Here is a 16,347-nt window from a genome sequence, read left to right on the forward strand (position 1 = left end):
CTTTAAGTTTCAAATCTTATCACCATCTCACTTTCAGTGCCCTCAGCCACGCTGAACTTATAAGCTCTTTGAGATTCATGTGTGCAGTCAATAAGTCAAATGGACTATCTGGAATAGGACTGGGATGTACATTCCTCTAAAAGCCCCTGATTCTAGTTCTGGAATGACATCTGAGCATCAACAGAATCTACAGTGTTCCAGGGCCAAGGGGCAAAGTGACTTATTCAACAGGATACAAGCAAGGGATCTCTTATTCCTCACTTCCTTCTCATTTTGAGTTTCCTATGTTTATTAAACAGCCAATCACTTTATATTATAGACACATTTCATCACTTTTTTGGATTAGTTGACTGACAGTCCCTAAGGAATGAATTCTCAAACTGATGCTGCTTCCTATCATTTGTGACACATTAGCTACCTGTCCCCACACACCAAAGCAAGGCTGCCTCTAGGGATCAGAATTCTGTCTCTCATTTGCTGATTTAACAAGTATTCATCGGGCATCTCAAGTGCTGGGTATTTTTTGGGCATCTCAGACATGGCTGGATGTTCTACATCCAGGATTGAGACAGGTATGGGCTCTGTTATGAGTCTTCAGTCTAAAGTGGCCCACAAATGACCACAAATTACAACAAGGACACAGAGCCCAGCTAAAGAGACTAGGTGGGAAATATCCATGGTCCTCCCTGAGGAGATGCTACTTAGACTATGACCTGAGGGCTGAGAAGGCACCATGCAAAGAGGCACAGTGGTGAAGAATGTGCCTGCCAATGCAGGAGACATAAGAGATGCAGGTTTGATCCCTGGGTAGGGAAGATCCCGTGGAGAAGGAAATGGCAGCCTGCTTTAGTATTCTTTCCTGGGAAATTATATGGACAAAGGAGCCTGGTGGGCTATAGTTCATGGGATAGCAAAGAGCTGGACACAACTGAGCACACACACACACACACACACACACACACACACACGCACAGTCTAAGCAGAGAGCTAGTCTTCGAGGAGAAAAGCAAAACCACAGTAGCTCTCTTTGAATAGTGCTTAGAAACAGCATCTCATCCGGGACTTCCCTGGAGGTCCAGTGGTTAAGACTTTGCCTTCCAATGCAGTGGTTGTGGGTTAGATCCCTCGTCAGGGAGCTAAGATTCCACATGCCTCAGGGCCAAAAGCCAAAACAAACCATAAGCACTATTGTAACAAATTCATTAAAGACCTTAATAAATGGTCTCCATTTGAAAAGAATCTTTAACAAACAAACAAACAAAAATAGCATCTCATTCTCTTATGCAAGGAACACAATTTCTATGGTTTGCAGATCTCTAATCCTTGTAGAAAGAAATCAAACCATCCTATTATGAGTAGGCTTGTGAATAGTTTGGTGGAAAAACCACATTCAGAATCCCATTCTCCTAAATGTGCTATGTCAACTTCCCTTTACTCATCTTTGTCCATGACAGCCTTCCCCTCTGCAGTGTCCACTGACAACCCCTACCGCAACATTTCTACCATCCTTTGAAGGACCATCCAGCTCTATCCCCACCATGGGAACTTCTCTGACCACTCCACCTGTGATCATTGTCTTCTCTGGGCTCTATCAGTGCTTCTCTCTTCTTAGACAAGCTATTTTCCATGAATTATTTCCTCCTAGAGGCATGAGACTTGCTCTCTTCCTGTGATGTAAAGCTAAATATCACGTCTCTGTCCAGCCTCCAGTTCTTCACTCTGTACCTGATGGATCAGCTATAACATTTGTTCAGTTTTGCAGCTTCAAATCTAAATAGACTACTCACCTACCCTAAGAATTCTGTATAAACAAAGTCCAACATTGGAAGTAGGATCATTTGGGTTTTTATGAAGGGATTTGACTAGATGGATACATAAATATATACAGAAAAATACTTAAAGTCATATGTATTCTCTCCTCCAAGTCAGCACCACAGAACACTTACCAAGTAAGCAAAAACTGTAGTAAAATTTCCCAACAAGATTTCAGGGACTAGCAGCCATGAAGAAAATCCCCAAACTTAAGTATAAATTCTGCGCCCCGCCCCCCCCCCAAAGAAAGAATAAATCCCAAACTCGATTTTTTCCCACTTAAAAAAAATAGAAAAAATAGAGACAAGTTCCAAATTATTTTTACAGTACAAAAATTTTATTTTTTGTTAGGATAATTTAAAGTTTAAAACTGAAGTAGACATATTCATTTTACAAACAAGATATTCTTTCATAAGTAAGACCATTAAAAACAGTAAACAAAAAAGCTGTCTTTACAAAAAGCTCTGTGCATAGCAACTTTATACTGTATATAACTGACAAAGCAGAAATGATAAAATGAAACTATACAGTTTGAAAATGAGACCTTACTGTACAAAAGTTAGAGAAGGGGATGGTTTTTAAACCATGCATATTGGAATGTGCAAAGAAAAACTGGGGAGAATACGATGCTGTAACAAAAAGAGAGAGAGAGATAAATAATGCAGTAAAGTGTCCCTTTAAATGAAAAATCTTAACACAGCTCCTTTTACAAAGATAGGATAGAATTTGTAGTTACCTATAGAAATACTTATTTCAAGTGGCACAAAAATAACCTGGAACCAGAATGATTTAACAGCAATGACTAAAGAGGACAGAGTAGGTTTGTTTTTAATTTATTAGTACACTTAACATTATCCTTACACACATTTGTACACTTAAATAGATCTGTCGCTGCTGAGGTTCTAGCTGAATGGTCAAAGATGTCTTGTATTTAGTTACACACATTTTTCGGTGTAAAGCTACCGAGAAATTCTACAATCATTTTGAAGACAGTACTGCACTCATCTTCATGCAAGAGCAAAATTCACAGATTCTAAAAGCAATGCTACTTAAAAAAACATTTCCTTATGTTGGATTGGCTGGAATCCAGATCTAAACATGCTTACTTTCATTCTGCCTTCACTTCTGGATGGTGGTGGTTGTCATCCACACCCTTCCTCTTCCATCAGATTTTTCACTGGGGAACGTTCTCTTGTGTTTCCCTTGTGATTTTTGTTTTTTGGTGCTTTAGGCCCTGACTGTGAGGGACAGTCAGCAGGATTACAAGCATGCCAGGTTTCCAAACTTGGATTATCATGTGCGTAGAAATAATATTTGGGTCATATAGGGTAGTTCTGGAATAAAGGCAGATAAGACCATTGAGGGTTGAATAGATGTGGGCAAATGGAAGGGAGTGAGAATTTATGATGTCATCTAAACTTGGCTCAGATGCGCTGAAGATGTTTCTCCAGGAGAGCTGCATCAATTTCTGATTGGAATCCTAACCTGATACCCCAAACGGAAGTCTGTGTATCACCTCTATTGTGGTGTCACTTAGCCAACAAGGGGAACCCAGGCCTGGAAAACGATGACATCCTTATTGGCCATTGAGAGAAGTCTGGATATATCTCCAAGACCACACAGACTTTTAAGACTTAGCCCCATGTTGGCAGCTCCTTCAAGATTTCTCCCGGTAAGAGCTAGTCCCAGAACTTATGAGAGCCTGTCACAGGTCTAGGGAAATATGCTATTTGGAACATGGGTGCAGCTACCCTCTGACTCTGCTAAGAATCTAGGTTTCCATTTCTTCAAATATCAGAGGACAGAGTTAGGGCTTATATCCTGCCTCTTCCTCATCCTATCACATTCTTGCCTGGAAACTGTGTCAAGCAGGATACATGGGGTTTTTTTCAGGTGAGTTTAATGCCATGAAAGGGGAAATCTGCAGAGATAAGGAAAGATGTGGACATCCTAATGTTGATAAGGAGGAGTCTGAGAGACAGAGTCACCTTCTTCAAACCTGCTTCTGAAGTTCTATGGGGCTTACATCTCTATGCTGAAGCAGATCACCAAAGAGAAGGGAATGTGGGGCTCTTAACAGGAAGATTCCACAGGGGCCAGTTGTTTGGGGAAGTCACGTGACTTTGGTTGTCTTTAAGGTGAGCCCTGCCTTTTCCTGAGGGTTGCAAAGCCAAGGATGCACTGAGACAGGGGAATTCTCTGCACTTCTCAGGGGAGAATGTGGGAGCTAATGTGAATTCTTAAAAATTATATATTCACAAAGAGTGAACACCAAAAGGGACATGTAGGCTATTAGAAAGCGGACAGAGCTGGGAATGGATGGATGGGTTTGAGTATTTGTGTACGTGCAAGGACTTGCATTTTTGTCTCTGCACCAGGTTGTTCTACATAAGGTACATATTCTTGCCTGCGTGGGTTAATAAAATGATGGAAAAAGAGGGGGATGCGGGACAGGGGATAAGAGTCTAGTAAGTAACTGCAGTAATAATCACACACCTTTTAAACTTGTTACTACCTGTTTGCATCACTTCCATTTTACATCAGGAAGAGAAATTCCTCTCTCTTCCAAAAAGGTCTGAATTTCTACCTCTACTTACAATAAGTTACACATTTATTTATTTAAATAATTGTAAAACATTTAAAAATTTTTCCCTTTTTTTGTTTTTTTTTTGTTTGTTTTTTAAGGAGATTAAACTATAAGCAAACACACATACAACCACATTTCATCATTCGATTCAGGTTTCGTTTTAACAAAGTCTTTCATGCTGGTACCCTGTTTTGTTCAATTTTTTTTCTGCATAAACTAAATTGGTATCTGAAAGGCTTCATAGAAAATAGAAACTTTCAACTTTTTTTTTCCTACAAAGAAAAACAAATAGTATCCAAAATATTAAGCATGAATCGTTTGCCAATTTTTTTTTCTTAAATATTTTACAAACATAGGAAGGTGGTTCTCATAATGTTCGTAACAAAGAATTGCATTTCTGCTCTTAGCACTGACTACGTCAATGACATCTTTTGTCCTTGTTCCCAAGAGGGTCAGTTTGTGTAGCTACCATCAGAGCTACATGAGAAACAGGAGACCAGGTTAAGAGGTGGCTCCTTGCAAAGCCAGATCAGTCCATCATGTTCACTTGGGGGCACAACTCTCCCCAGAGAGCTCCTAGTACTTTGTTATTGGTCCATCAGAGTAAGTAGTTTTGTGCTATAAGAAAGCAGTTCTTCCTCTTCTTTACATTGGGGGCACGACAAGTCCAGTCATGGCTGCAAGGAAAGAGTGAACACAAGCATGAGACTTACAGACTCCTTACATTAATGTCTAGAGCCCAGAGAGAGGGCTAAGGGATGGGATGGACAGTCTGGAACAATCCAGGGTGATGGTACCTTCAGCTGATATGGGAACCCACTGTCCTCAGGTCCCAGGTGGTGCAGTGGTAAAGAACCTGCCTGCCAATGCAGGAGATGCAAGACACTCAGTTTGATCCCTGGATCAAGAAGAGCCTCTGGAGGAGGAAATGGTAACCCATTCCAGTATTCTTGCCTGGTGGGCTGTGGTCCAAGGGGTCACAAAGAGTCAGGGACACGACTGAAGTGCCTGAACACCACACTGGTCTAGCAGACAGGCAATGAGAGGCACTGAAGCCTTAATCACCGAACCTAACACAAAGCTTGCTGCCTTACTCAATCACTGAATGTAGCACAAAGCTTGCTGAAATTTTGCTTCAGAGGCCAAGAATCATGTTGCTTTATATTAATGGGTTGTATAATTGACATGTAAACATGTACTAAATTGTAATATGGATATATGTGTAAGATAGTTTTCATTATTAGACTAAAATAATTTCTAGATCATACAGTTTCAAATCACCTGGCTGGAAGAGGAAAATAAATTCCAGGTGCCAAGCCTATTGAGTTACTTACAAGGCATCATTTATAACAAATCAAACTCTCTACCCATCCTGGGTTTCTATCCATTCCAGCTGAAATTTGACGAGTTTTTTTAACTGGTTCATCTTCCTTTGGGGTGCACCACTATCTGGGCTTCCCTCATAGCTCAGTTGGTACAGAATCTGCCTGCAATGCAGGAGACCCCGGTTCTATTCCTGGGTCGGGAAGATCCGCTGGAGAAGGGAAAGGCTACCCACGCCAGTATTCTGGCCTGGAGAATTCCATGGGCTGTATGGTCCATGGGGTCGCAAAGAGTCAGACACAACTGAGCGACTTTGACTTTCACTATCTGTGATGCCCATTCACTAAGGAATGCTGATTCACTGGAACAGAAGGCTTCACTTAGCCCTAATTTAGGAGTCACCCCAATCTCTACTCTTCACCCCCAATCCAGGTGCAGTGTCCAGTGCTCTAGTCCATCCATCCATCCTAGCCACTAGTGCCGTATCCATCTGGTCAAGTGGAAAATGCCTATCTGGGTGGTATCAGGTTCGAGGTGTCCCCTTGACATGAGAAATAAAGCCGCGTTAGCACAATGTAGAAAAATCACACACCAAAATGCACCCCTCTGGCCTTGGCTCTCAGGGGATGAACCCACAGAACTTGCACATTCTTGGAACCTGGCAGAGTAGTTTCCTTGTGTCCAAACGTCACACCGTATCTAGAATTTGATCCTTCGAGTTTTATTGTCAAAGCCTCATCTAGAGGGCTTATCAAACATCACAGAAGTGTTTGGCTAAATGTTGTTCACCAGGCTTATAAGCAAATGGCCTAAATTCTTCCTGCTTCTTCCAACATCTCTCTCCACCCACTTCCTTCCTTCCTCCTTCTTTCCTACCCCTCCCCTCCTCTCTCCTCCTCCCTCTCTCTCTGCCCCTTCTCTCTATGCCAGCTCGTCTTCTCAGGCAAGATTGTCAGCCGTCTTTTCCCTGCTCATACAGCCTTTATTGAATGTTTGTGAGATCCGGATTAAGGTCTTACACAGCTAGCAAAGCCTTAATTATTTTTGCCTGTATTACTGTATATTGAATCGATGTAACTTTTCAATAAAGGCAGTTCAATTCTGGACACTCCCCGATGATTTGGAGATATAGGAACTCTGGTAATTATCCCAGAGTGTAGGAGGGTTTTGTTTTTTTTAATTATTCTATTTTTTTTTCTCCTGGAGGGAGCTGGAAAATGAATCTGGCACATAGTGCATAATATTATCTTGACAATCTATACTCACCAACTGTGAATGCCTGATAAATGAGGTGGAAGGTGGGGGAAATGAATAGGGCACATTGAGCTCCCCGGCAGCAGGTCTGGGGCTCACGTTTTCAACTTTAACTTGTCTATTACACTTCAGCCTCATCAGCCCCTTCCTTTTCCTGCATCCTCAAGAGAGTTATCTAAAAGAGCTTATTAAAAGGGAAGAGCCCCTCTGAGAACAAGATCCACCGCATGTCTGGAGAACAACATATTTCACGGATTTTGCTTCTTCCTGGTGTCATGTTGGGCACTTGGATGGGCGAGACTGCTCCGTGGTGACCCTGACTTCTTGCTTGTAGAAACCATTGCCAGTATGTACATGCCCATCACTCTGCTGTATTTAAAATGGATAACCAATAAGGGCCTCCCGTACAGCACAGGGAACTCTGCTCAATGTCATGTTGCAGCCTGGATGGGAGGGGAGTTTGGGGGGAAACGGACACCTGTATATTATGGCTGAGGCCCTTTGATGTTTGCTTGAAACTATCACAACATTGTTAATCGGCTACACCCCAATGCAAAATAAAAAGTTTTTTAAAAAAGAAATTGTCGCCAACAGACAGAAAGCAAAAGTTAATTGGGAGAATGCATAACCACGTTGTCCAATCTCTTTTTACCTTTGACATTTTATGGGAATGTAACAGTTACTCTTCGGTTCAGGTATGGATGAATGCTGAAGAGAGGATCTACGATAATATTTCTGTCCCCGGAGAGACTAAGGGCTGCCGGAACTCAGGCTCTGGGGTCAAAATGCCTGAGTTCTTCAGTCACTGGCTGTGTGGTCCTGGGTGAGCTGCTTAACTAGACATGGTGATAATCGTATGACCTTTGCCTTTGGCTCACAGGATGCTGGAACAAGATAATTTGTGTAAAGTGCTCGGTCCAGCATCTTACACGCGGGATCCAGACATGGTCCACGAATCTTGGAGAGTGTTGGCTATGCAATCTTCCTGCGGGCAACTGAGACCACCTCACCTTACAGCAGGAGAAGAGAAGAACCTCCCTCTCAGCCTGTGATTTTCAGGCTCCACCTCAGACCACCTTTTCACTCTCCCACTGTCTGTCCCTAAAGAGATGGAGCATCCTGCCGTTCAGCCGCCGCCACCCCAGGTTCCTTCATTCAGCGGCTGCAGGCAGCACTTTCAAGGTCAGCTTGGCTCTCTCTGTCTCTGCGCCAACCGGACACTTGGTGTTGCTGGACCTTGAACTGCTGGTCACCTGGTCCAAATGAGGAAGAACAGGACTGAAGGCTTCTGGAAGGCATCCTTTGTCAGCCCCAGCCTCTCTCTGCCAGGCACGTCCTTCGCTTTTCCTAGTTCTTCACACACGTAACTTCTCAACAACCTTGAGAGACAGCAATCAGTTCTCTGTTTAACAGTCTAGGAACCCAAGGTTCTTGGATGACAGTGCCTAGTATGGATGCCCCAGCATGTGGGAGGCTGAGCTCCAATTCTGGCAACATCTGATGAAGTCAAGTTCACATACAAGGACATACTGTGTAGCTAGCACAGGGAACTCTGGTTAATGTCACACTCCATTGTTCCAGCATTCTTCCCACCGTGGGTAGTCTTTGAGGTTCTCTGAAGAATTCTCTCTTATTTCTCCATACACAACTTTATATTTTCATGGTTCTTTCTAAGTTTTTTAGTCTCCAATTCCTAACTTAAGTGTCCTTTTTGTTCTCTTCGCCTTCTCTTCCACCTTTTCCTTCTCCAGCCCTTCCCCACCCTCCTCCTCCTTCTTAAGGTTCAAATCACCAGGGGAATTTGGAGGGAGTTGTAAGACTCCAACCTGGAGGAGGGAAGGGCAACCCACTCCAGTTTCCTTGTCTGGAGAACCCCATGGACAGAGATGCCTGGCGGGCTATGGTCCATAGGGTCATACAACCCCATTCTGACCAGTGGATCACAGAGGGCCTTGGGCATGCAGCACAGTGGGGATTCCAGGCCATGGCAGCCAGCGAAAAATTTGTCCTGGCCTCTCTGAGGGCCAAGAGCCAGGTAGGACGCCGAGGTGGGTCACCCTGGATGCCACAGACCCAAAAAATCTGAGTCAACTAGCTCTGCCCCCAACTCAGTCCCTGCGTGAGAGAGGGCTGGCAGGTGGAAGTCAAGTTATGCTTTTTTCCCTCCAAATGAAGCTGAAAATATTGGCAAGAGTTGCCTGGAGGGAGGGAAAAGCCATACCCTCCCTTTCCTCCTCTGACACTGGCACTCACCCTTAGCCCTTCTTGGGCCTCTCACCCTGCATTTCCCTGATGAGATCTGTGTGGCCCCCACCAGACTTAAGGGACATGACTAAAGTCATAAGACTTGGAAAGGGGAGACATCACTGCTGAAGAGGATGTGAGGAAGGGGAAGATGTGGCAAAAATTCAGCAATTGTTATACTTACAATGGATAACCAACAGGGACCTGCTGTAGAGCTCAGGGAACTCTGCTCAATGTTACTGGCAGCCTGGCTGGGAGGGGAGTTTGGGGGAGAATGGATACATGTATATGTGCTGAGCTCCTTAGCTGTTCACCTAAAACTAATTGTTAATCAGCTATGTTGTTCTTTAGTTGCTAAGTCCCGTCTGACTCTTTGCGACTCCATGGACTATAGTCTGCCAGGCTTCTCTGCCCATGTGATTTCCCAGGCAAGAATACTGGAGTGGGTTGCCATGCCCCACTTCAGGGGATCTTCTTGACCTAGGGATTGGACCCACATCTCTTCCATTGGCAGGCAGATTCTCTACCACTGAGTCACCCCTATACTCCAATACAAAATATGGAAATATATATACTACCGTATATAAGATAGATAGCCGGTGGGAATTTGCTCTGTGACTCAGGGAACTCAAACTGGAGCTCTGTGACAACTTAGAGGGGTGGGTGGGAGGGGACATATCAACTTTGGCTGACTCATGTTCATGTATGGCAGAAACCAACATAATATTGTAAAGCAATTACCCTTCAATTAGAAATAAAGAAATTTTTAAAAATCCAGCAACTGTCCTCCTATTCCAGTCTGGAGGTAAGGCCATCATGGGGAAGGTTCTGGGCATGTCCCCTCATGCTAGGCTAGAAGGCACTGGCCTTTGATGACAGACAGGGCAGTGGAGATGCTCAGCCTCAGGCTCAGCCTGCTTCTCACTGAATCTGACATCTGGATGAAAAGCAAAAATATATATATATTTTTCCCTTCAAATATACAGATGTTTCCAACTATTCCCATGCTGGGTGGCATGTAGACCCAGCTGCTTTGTCTCATTAGAAGCAAAAGAATTTTCAGGGGCTCTTCTGAGGGCTGGGTTTTCAAATCTTATTTCACAGTGTGTCTGTCAAATCACTTGACTTCGAGGCGGCACCATCACTCTCATGGTAGAAATGTGGCAGGAACATGCCATACCTCCCGGAGCCATGCTCAGCCCCACCTAGCGAAGACACCCTCACAAGCATCCCCCTCACAAGGCTTGGGGTCCCCCGTGCAATCAGAAAGCCACCAGGCAGATGCCGTTCCAAGGTCAACACAGTCCATTGAGGCTGTGCTGACCTCAGAGGCTTTGATCCACGAGGGGTTACCCGAACCTCTGCCCTCTTTGGTTTTATCCAACACCGCCTGTCGTGAATGTTTGCATGTCAAGACGCAAGGAGCAGCCTAAAAATAATGTGGGACGTCAGACTCCCCCAGTGCTCAGCAGTTTCCAATTTGCTCTCGCGCCATCAGCTGCTCCCATTCACAAGGAGGTGATTAGATTCTCATGTGCTCATCATATGCGTGCTACATCATGTCATATTGCATTTTAGGACATCACTGAAGAACAGGTCTGATGGGTGATATTAATACTTGTTCTTAGACACAGTATATCTTTTTTCCTTTCTTCTCTACCCCACCCCTGATCGGGCACCTGCTATCAATTTCACCAGCATGAAACCAGAATTCTCAGAACTCGCTGGTTGCTTCTGATGAATCTTGTCGATTGGTGCCACGTGACTGGGAATACAGTGTGGGTGGCAAGCCAATTCATGTATCACCTGCTGTGATGGTCAGGTACCTTAAGGGAAATAGTGACATGGTCTTGTGAAAAGCAAGGTCTGGAGGGCTTCCCTGGCAGCTCAGTGGTGAAGAATTCGCCTGCCAGTGCAGCAGACACAGGTTTGATCCCTGATTCAGGAAGATCCCATGTACTGTAGCGGAACTATGCCCATGCACCCCAACTACTGGGCCTGTGCTCCAGAAGCTGGGAGTCGCAACCACTGAGGCCCGAGGCTCTAGAGCTTGTGCTCAGCAACAAGGAAAGTCCTCGCACCACAACTAGAGAGCAGCTCTCCCTTGCTGCAACTAGAGAAAAGTTTGCACAGCAATGAAGACCCAATAGAACTGTTAAAAAAAAAAAAAAAAAAAGCAACATCTGGAGAGTCTGGACACTCCGAGGGAGCCATACGGCTCTGTTCTTAGTTGCTCAGTCGTGTCTGACTCTTTGCAACCCTGTGGACTGTAGCCCACGAAGCTTCTCTGTCCCTGGGGATTCTCCAGGCAAGAACACTGGAGTGGGTTGCCATGCCCTCCTCCAGGGGATCTTCCCAACCCAGGGATTGAACCCAGGTCTCCCACATTGCAGGTGGATTCTTTATCATCTGAGCCACCACCCTACCATAGTTAATTCTGTGTCCCTGCAGAGTCATCTGACTCCTCTATTATTCCCCCATCTTGCCCTAGGATAGAGAACTAGCCCAGTTCTACAAGCAACGCTGGTCCCGCACTGAGAACACCAGAGCAGCTCCTTGTAGGGAAATGGCCAGAGATAGAGAAGGATGCAGGGCTGATTGCTCTCACTTCGTGGACTCTGTGGCCCATGGTCCAAAGGCTACAGCTTGCTTACCTCTGAATCCGTTTCCGTTGCCACTGGAGCAGGCAGGCGAAGGGGAGCCTTGGGGCCTGATGACAGGGGCAAAGGCACTCTTCTGTTTGACAGCAGGAAAAACTGAAGAGGAAAACGGGAGGATGGAGGATGTGCTGGAAGATCCAACAGTGGGACTTGATGACATGACTGGAAAGCAAAGGACAGTCCTTCTTTAGAAAGAGAAAGATCTGGAGTTACGTTCTTTCTTCAGTACATACAGCCAGTACATACTGCAAAACTACGCGTTTGTTCCAGGCATTGTTCCAGATTCCAGGGATTTGAGAAGAAGTTGAATGTGACAACGACCCTGCCCTGTCCCTTGGGAGGAAGAGACAAATGAAACAATGAGTAGGGTCATCATCCTATTGGAGGAGCGAACATGATGCTAAGGAGATACATCCGGGCAGGGTGCTTTTCTGCCTGGAAGAGTCAGGAAGGCATCAGTAGGAGGTCATATTGTGATAGGTCTTAATCCACAAGCACTGGGTTGGCCAAAATGTTTGTTCAGATTTCTCTGAAAGGTATTGTAGAAAAACCCAAACAAACTTTTTGGCTAACCCAATAGAACGGGTTAGCTTAACCCGAGATTAAGCTCAACACGAGAAGGCTAAGATCAACCTCTGAAAAATGATCAAGTCTACTAAAAAACAGAAACTTCTTTTTTTTTAAATCCTAAAATGTAATCCTGTCTGGGAGCCATGTGCCTCCCTGCCAGTTCTCAGGGCGCCAGAGATTTGCTCTGTAGGGTAGGCATCTTCTCGGAGCATGCCATCTCTATGGGCCACTTCCTCATTAAATGTAAAAGTTTATTAACAGTGAAGAGATTACCTCCCTTCTCCCTCTACTTTCAGAGCTCCTGGGAAATAAAGCTGCAAGTGAGCCTCCTCTGATGTAATGTGTAGGAAAAAAACACACCAGTATTAACATTAAAATGACTTCAAGGAAGCCAAAATTTAACTGTTGTGATTTCCAAGAAAAATAAAGGCAACTTACAGAACAAAGTGCCCCACCTCTTAATGTCAGATACTCCACCAACTTACATCATACAAGAAGATAATTTTCTTCCAGGTTCAATTTGCTCGAAAAAGAGGTAAACTTGAGTTCACACACGTAAAATTGTTAGAGATAGCATTTTACAGTATATGGTCAAGTTTCAGGGGCTCATTCTGCATAATGTCCAGAATTCTGAACTGTCCCAAGTCATATGACTTAAGAATTACTGGAACCTAATGGCAAAGGCCACAATAAATGCTAAGAGTGCTGACTTCTACTTCATATCATCAGTAGTCCAGGTAGTCCACAAGTAAATCTGAAATTGAGGACATGAGTGTGAGTTAATGTTTCAAGTATAACGTGTATTTTGGAGGTCCAGTGTTCAGATGCCCTTTGCAAGACTACATCCTCATTTTTCCCCTCTCCCTATAAACATAGACATTTGGCTGTGTTCACACAATTGCATATATAAAGCAATAATGCGGCATGCCTCCCATGAAATACCTTTTACAGTCGATCTACAAACCAAAGACTTAAAAAAAAAAAAATCTTTATCTAAAAACTGCTCATCCTGAAGTGATCCTGATTTAAAGGGCAACGCAAAAGGAAGCACTGGAATACATCCCAGACTTCAAAAGAAAAAAATTGGTGGTATTTGTAGCAGCAGTGGTAAAGAATCTGCCTGCTGACGCATTAGACATAAGAGACAGGGGTTCGATCCCTGGATCAGGAAGATCCCCTGGAGGAGGGCATGGCAACTCACTCCAGTATTCTTGGCTACAGAATCCCATAGACAGAGGAGCCTAGTGGGGTCACAGTCCACGGGGTGGCAAAGAGTCAGATACGACTGAAGCAACTTAGCATGTGCGCACATGGGAGAGGATACAGGCTTAAGCCTGGAGAATGGATTTTATTCACGGTCCAAGTCAGTTTCCTCTCTAGCCTCGGTTTTAGCATCAGTGAAACGTGTGTGTGCACAGGGTGAGTGGCTGGGGCCTCTCCTCTTTCTGTGAGGCACAGAATTAGAGGCCAGAGGAAAGCTGGTATGTGGAAACCCCTGATTCTGACCACCATCCAGTCTCTGACATACCATATGATCCCTGTGGGTCCCAAAGTGGTGCCTTGGCTTCTGGGTCTGCAACAGCAGAATCTCCCCTCATAGAGCATGAGAGGGGAGGGTTTTTATAAAGCGAATTAGGCGCACACACACATACACATGCACACATATACTTAATTCCACTTATATTCAGCATACAAGTCATTTCTAGTAACAGATCCTAAAGCATGCTTAATAGCGTGGCCACCTCTCAGTGGGAAAGGAATCATCTCAGACTTCACCAAGTGACACAAAATTGCTGCAGAGTTGAATAAACACAGAGCTGTAAAGTGCCCATTTAAAATATTTTAAACAAAATGTTCGCAAAATGTCAGATTATATACAAACTTAAAATGCAATACTTTTATAATAAAAATCCTAAAAGGAATTTTAATATGCATATGTTAGCAAACATAATTTCTATGTTTATTTTAAAAAATGCTGTAAGAGCCAGAAGTTTCATTAAAATTTTTTTAAAGAAGTCTTAATATCTTAACAGACATTAAAATTTATTATAGATCTACACCAGTGAGTGAAATCAGTGTTAGACCAGCATAGAAATAGGCAGACAAATCCTTGGAGAAAATAGAGTCCAGAAATAGACCTGGATATACAGGAGAATTAAAACTTAATAAAGGGGACATTTCAAATTAATGGGGAAATAAACACATCGTAACAATACACTAGCCATTTGGAGACAAAATTTAGAGTGCTTCCTTATATTAAACACAAAAATAAATCTAAATAGATTAAAGGGTTATTTTTAAAAACAAAATTATAAAGGAGCTAGTAGAAAAATGAGGAAGTTATATAATTTAACTCATCCTTTCCACCACCCCAAAGCCTAAACAGAACATCATAAGATAGATTTGTCATATAACCAAAAACTTCTATAACACATACAGAAAAGGCAAATGACAAATTAGGAAAAATATTTTTCATAATTATTTAGATATATTCAGATCCTCAGTAGCTAATAGGTTTTTATAAACTAATCAGAAAATGTCCCAATAGGAAAATAGGCAAAGGACATGAAAAGAAATGTCACAGAAGGAAAAATGAAAAAAACCAAAAGGCCTTTATAGACCTATAGATGGTCAGACCAATTAGTAATCAGATGCAAATTAAAACAGTAATGAGATGTTATTTTCCACTTGCCAGATTGATAAAGATTAAGAAAAAATTAAGAGGGCAGGGAAACAGATACTCTCCTTTTCTAAGGGGAGTGCTAACCTCTCTGGAGGAACTTTAGTAATATGTATCAAAGTATTTGACAACGTCCATGTCTTTTAACCTAGTAATTTAATTTCCAGAAATTAATTCCAAGGAGGTAATCATAAATGTGCAGAAAAAAAATTCCAAGGACATTTTTATAATCATGAAAAACTGGGAAATAAGTGAAATGAGTAGCAATAGGATAAACTATATTAAATCCATAAAATGGAACATTATGCAAATGTTAAAACTAAGATTAGAGAAGAATATTTAATGGCATGGAAAGATGTGCATCCTCAGATGAGTAAAGCAGAATACATAATAATATAGACAATGAACCCACTTTCACTTTTTAAAAAAACATACAAAGCAGAAGTGTAACAGGATGTGATGGGCATCCCTGTTTTTGTTTTTTGGTTTTTTTTTGGCTGTATCATGTGGCTTGTTGGATCTTAGCTCCATGATCAAGGACTGAACCTGGGCCCTCCACAGTGAGAGATCGGAGTCCTAACCATTGGACTGCCAAGGAATTCCCACATCCAAATTTTTAACGACATTATCTACCAGACAGGATTGTGAAAATTCTTGAATTTCTTCCTTTTACTCATCCATATTTTCAAAATTTTCTATAATGAATGTGTATTACTTTTGATGTAGCAGAAAACAGTACAAGCTGTTAAAAGAAACAAATGGAAAAATCTCTTACTTCTTTGGGAAAAAATAATACAATCCTTAAATAGACATAATAGCCTTCCTGACATTAACATTTCTCTTCAATCTAAGGCTTAACTGCATGTAAACAAGGTTACCTGTTAACCTTTCTGCTACAAAAAAAGCAAAGCACCAATAAATTTACAAATTCCTGGGAAAACCTTGTTGATTGTAGTTAACTTTGCAATGTAAACGTCACTTCTAATATCTGTTTTCCATTCTTAGAACACAGGTCTATATCACTGCTGAATTTTATGGAGCCTAGCTTCATATCTGTGACTTTGAGAATTTTGTCATTTTTCTTCTACTCTCTTTTTCATTGATCTTATGGCAGAAGCCCATTAGCTGTGCATCAGAGCAGACGCTGCAATTTTCAAAATATATCTATCCATGACTGCAAGGCTTACTTTAAAAGTTACCACTAGTTACCTCTGCAA

General features: G+C 42.7%; 1 protein-coding gene across 1 annotated transcript in view; it reads right to left on the reverse strand.

Moving 5' to 3' along the window:
• Positions 1-2,164: 2,164 nt before the first annotated feature.
• The window catches only part of EBF2 (EBF transcription factor 2), a 219,180-nt gene continuing 204,997 nt past the window's right edge, over positions 2,165-16,347 (reverse strand). The window contains exons 15-16 of the mRNA XM_065946596.1: positions 11,875-12,042; positions 2,165-5,076 (exon numbers count right to left, since the gene is read on the reverse strand). Coding sequence (XP_065802668.1) covers positions 5,045-5,076; positions 11,875-12,042 — 200 coding nt within the window. The 3' untranslated portion in view covers positions 2,165-5,044. The remainder of the gene's footprint in view (positions 5,077-11,874; positions 12,043-16,347) is intronic.

The sequence above is a fragment of the Muntiacus reevesi genome, chromosome 10 (assembly GCF_963930625.1).
Source record: "Muntiacus reevesi chromosome 10, mMunRee1.1, whole genome shotgun sequence".
NCBI classification, from domain to species: Eukaryota; Metazoa; Chordata; class Mammalia; order Artiodactyla; family Cervidae; genus Muntiacus; species Muntiacus reevesi.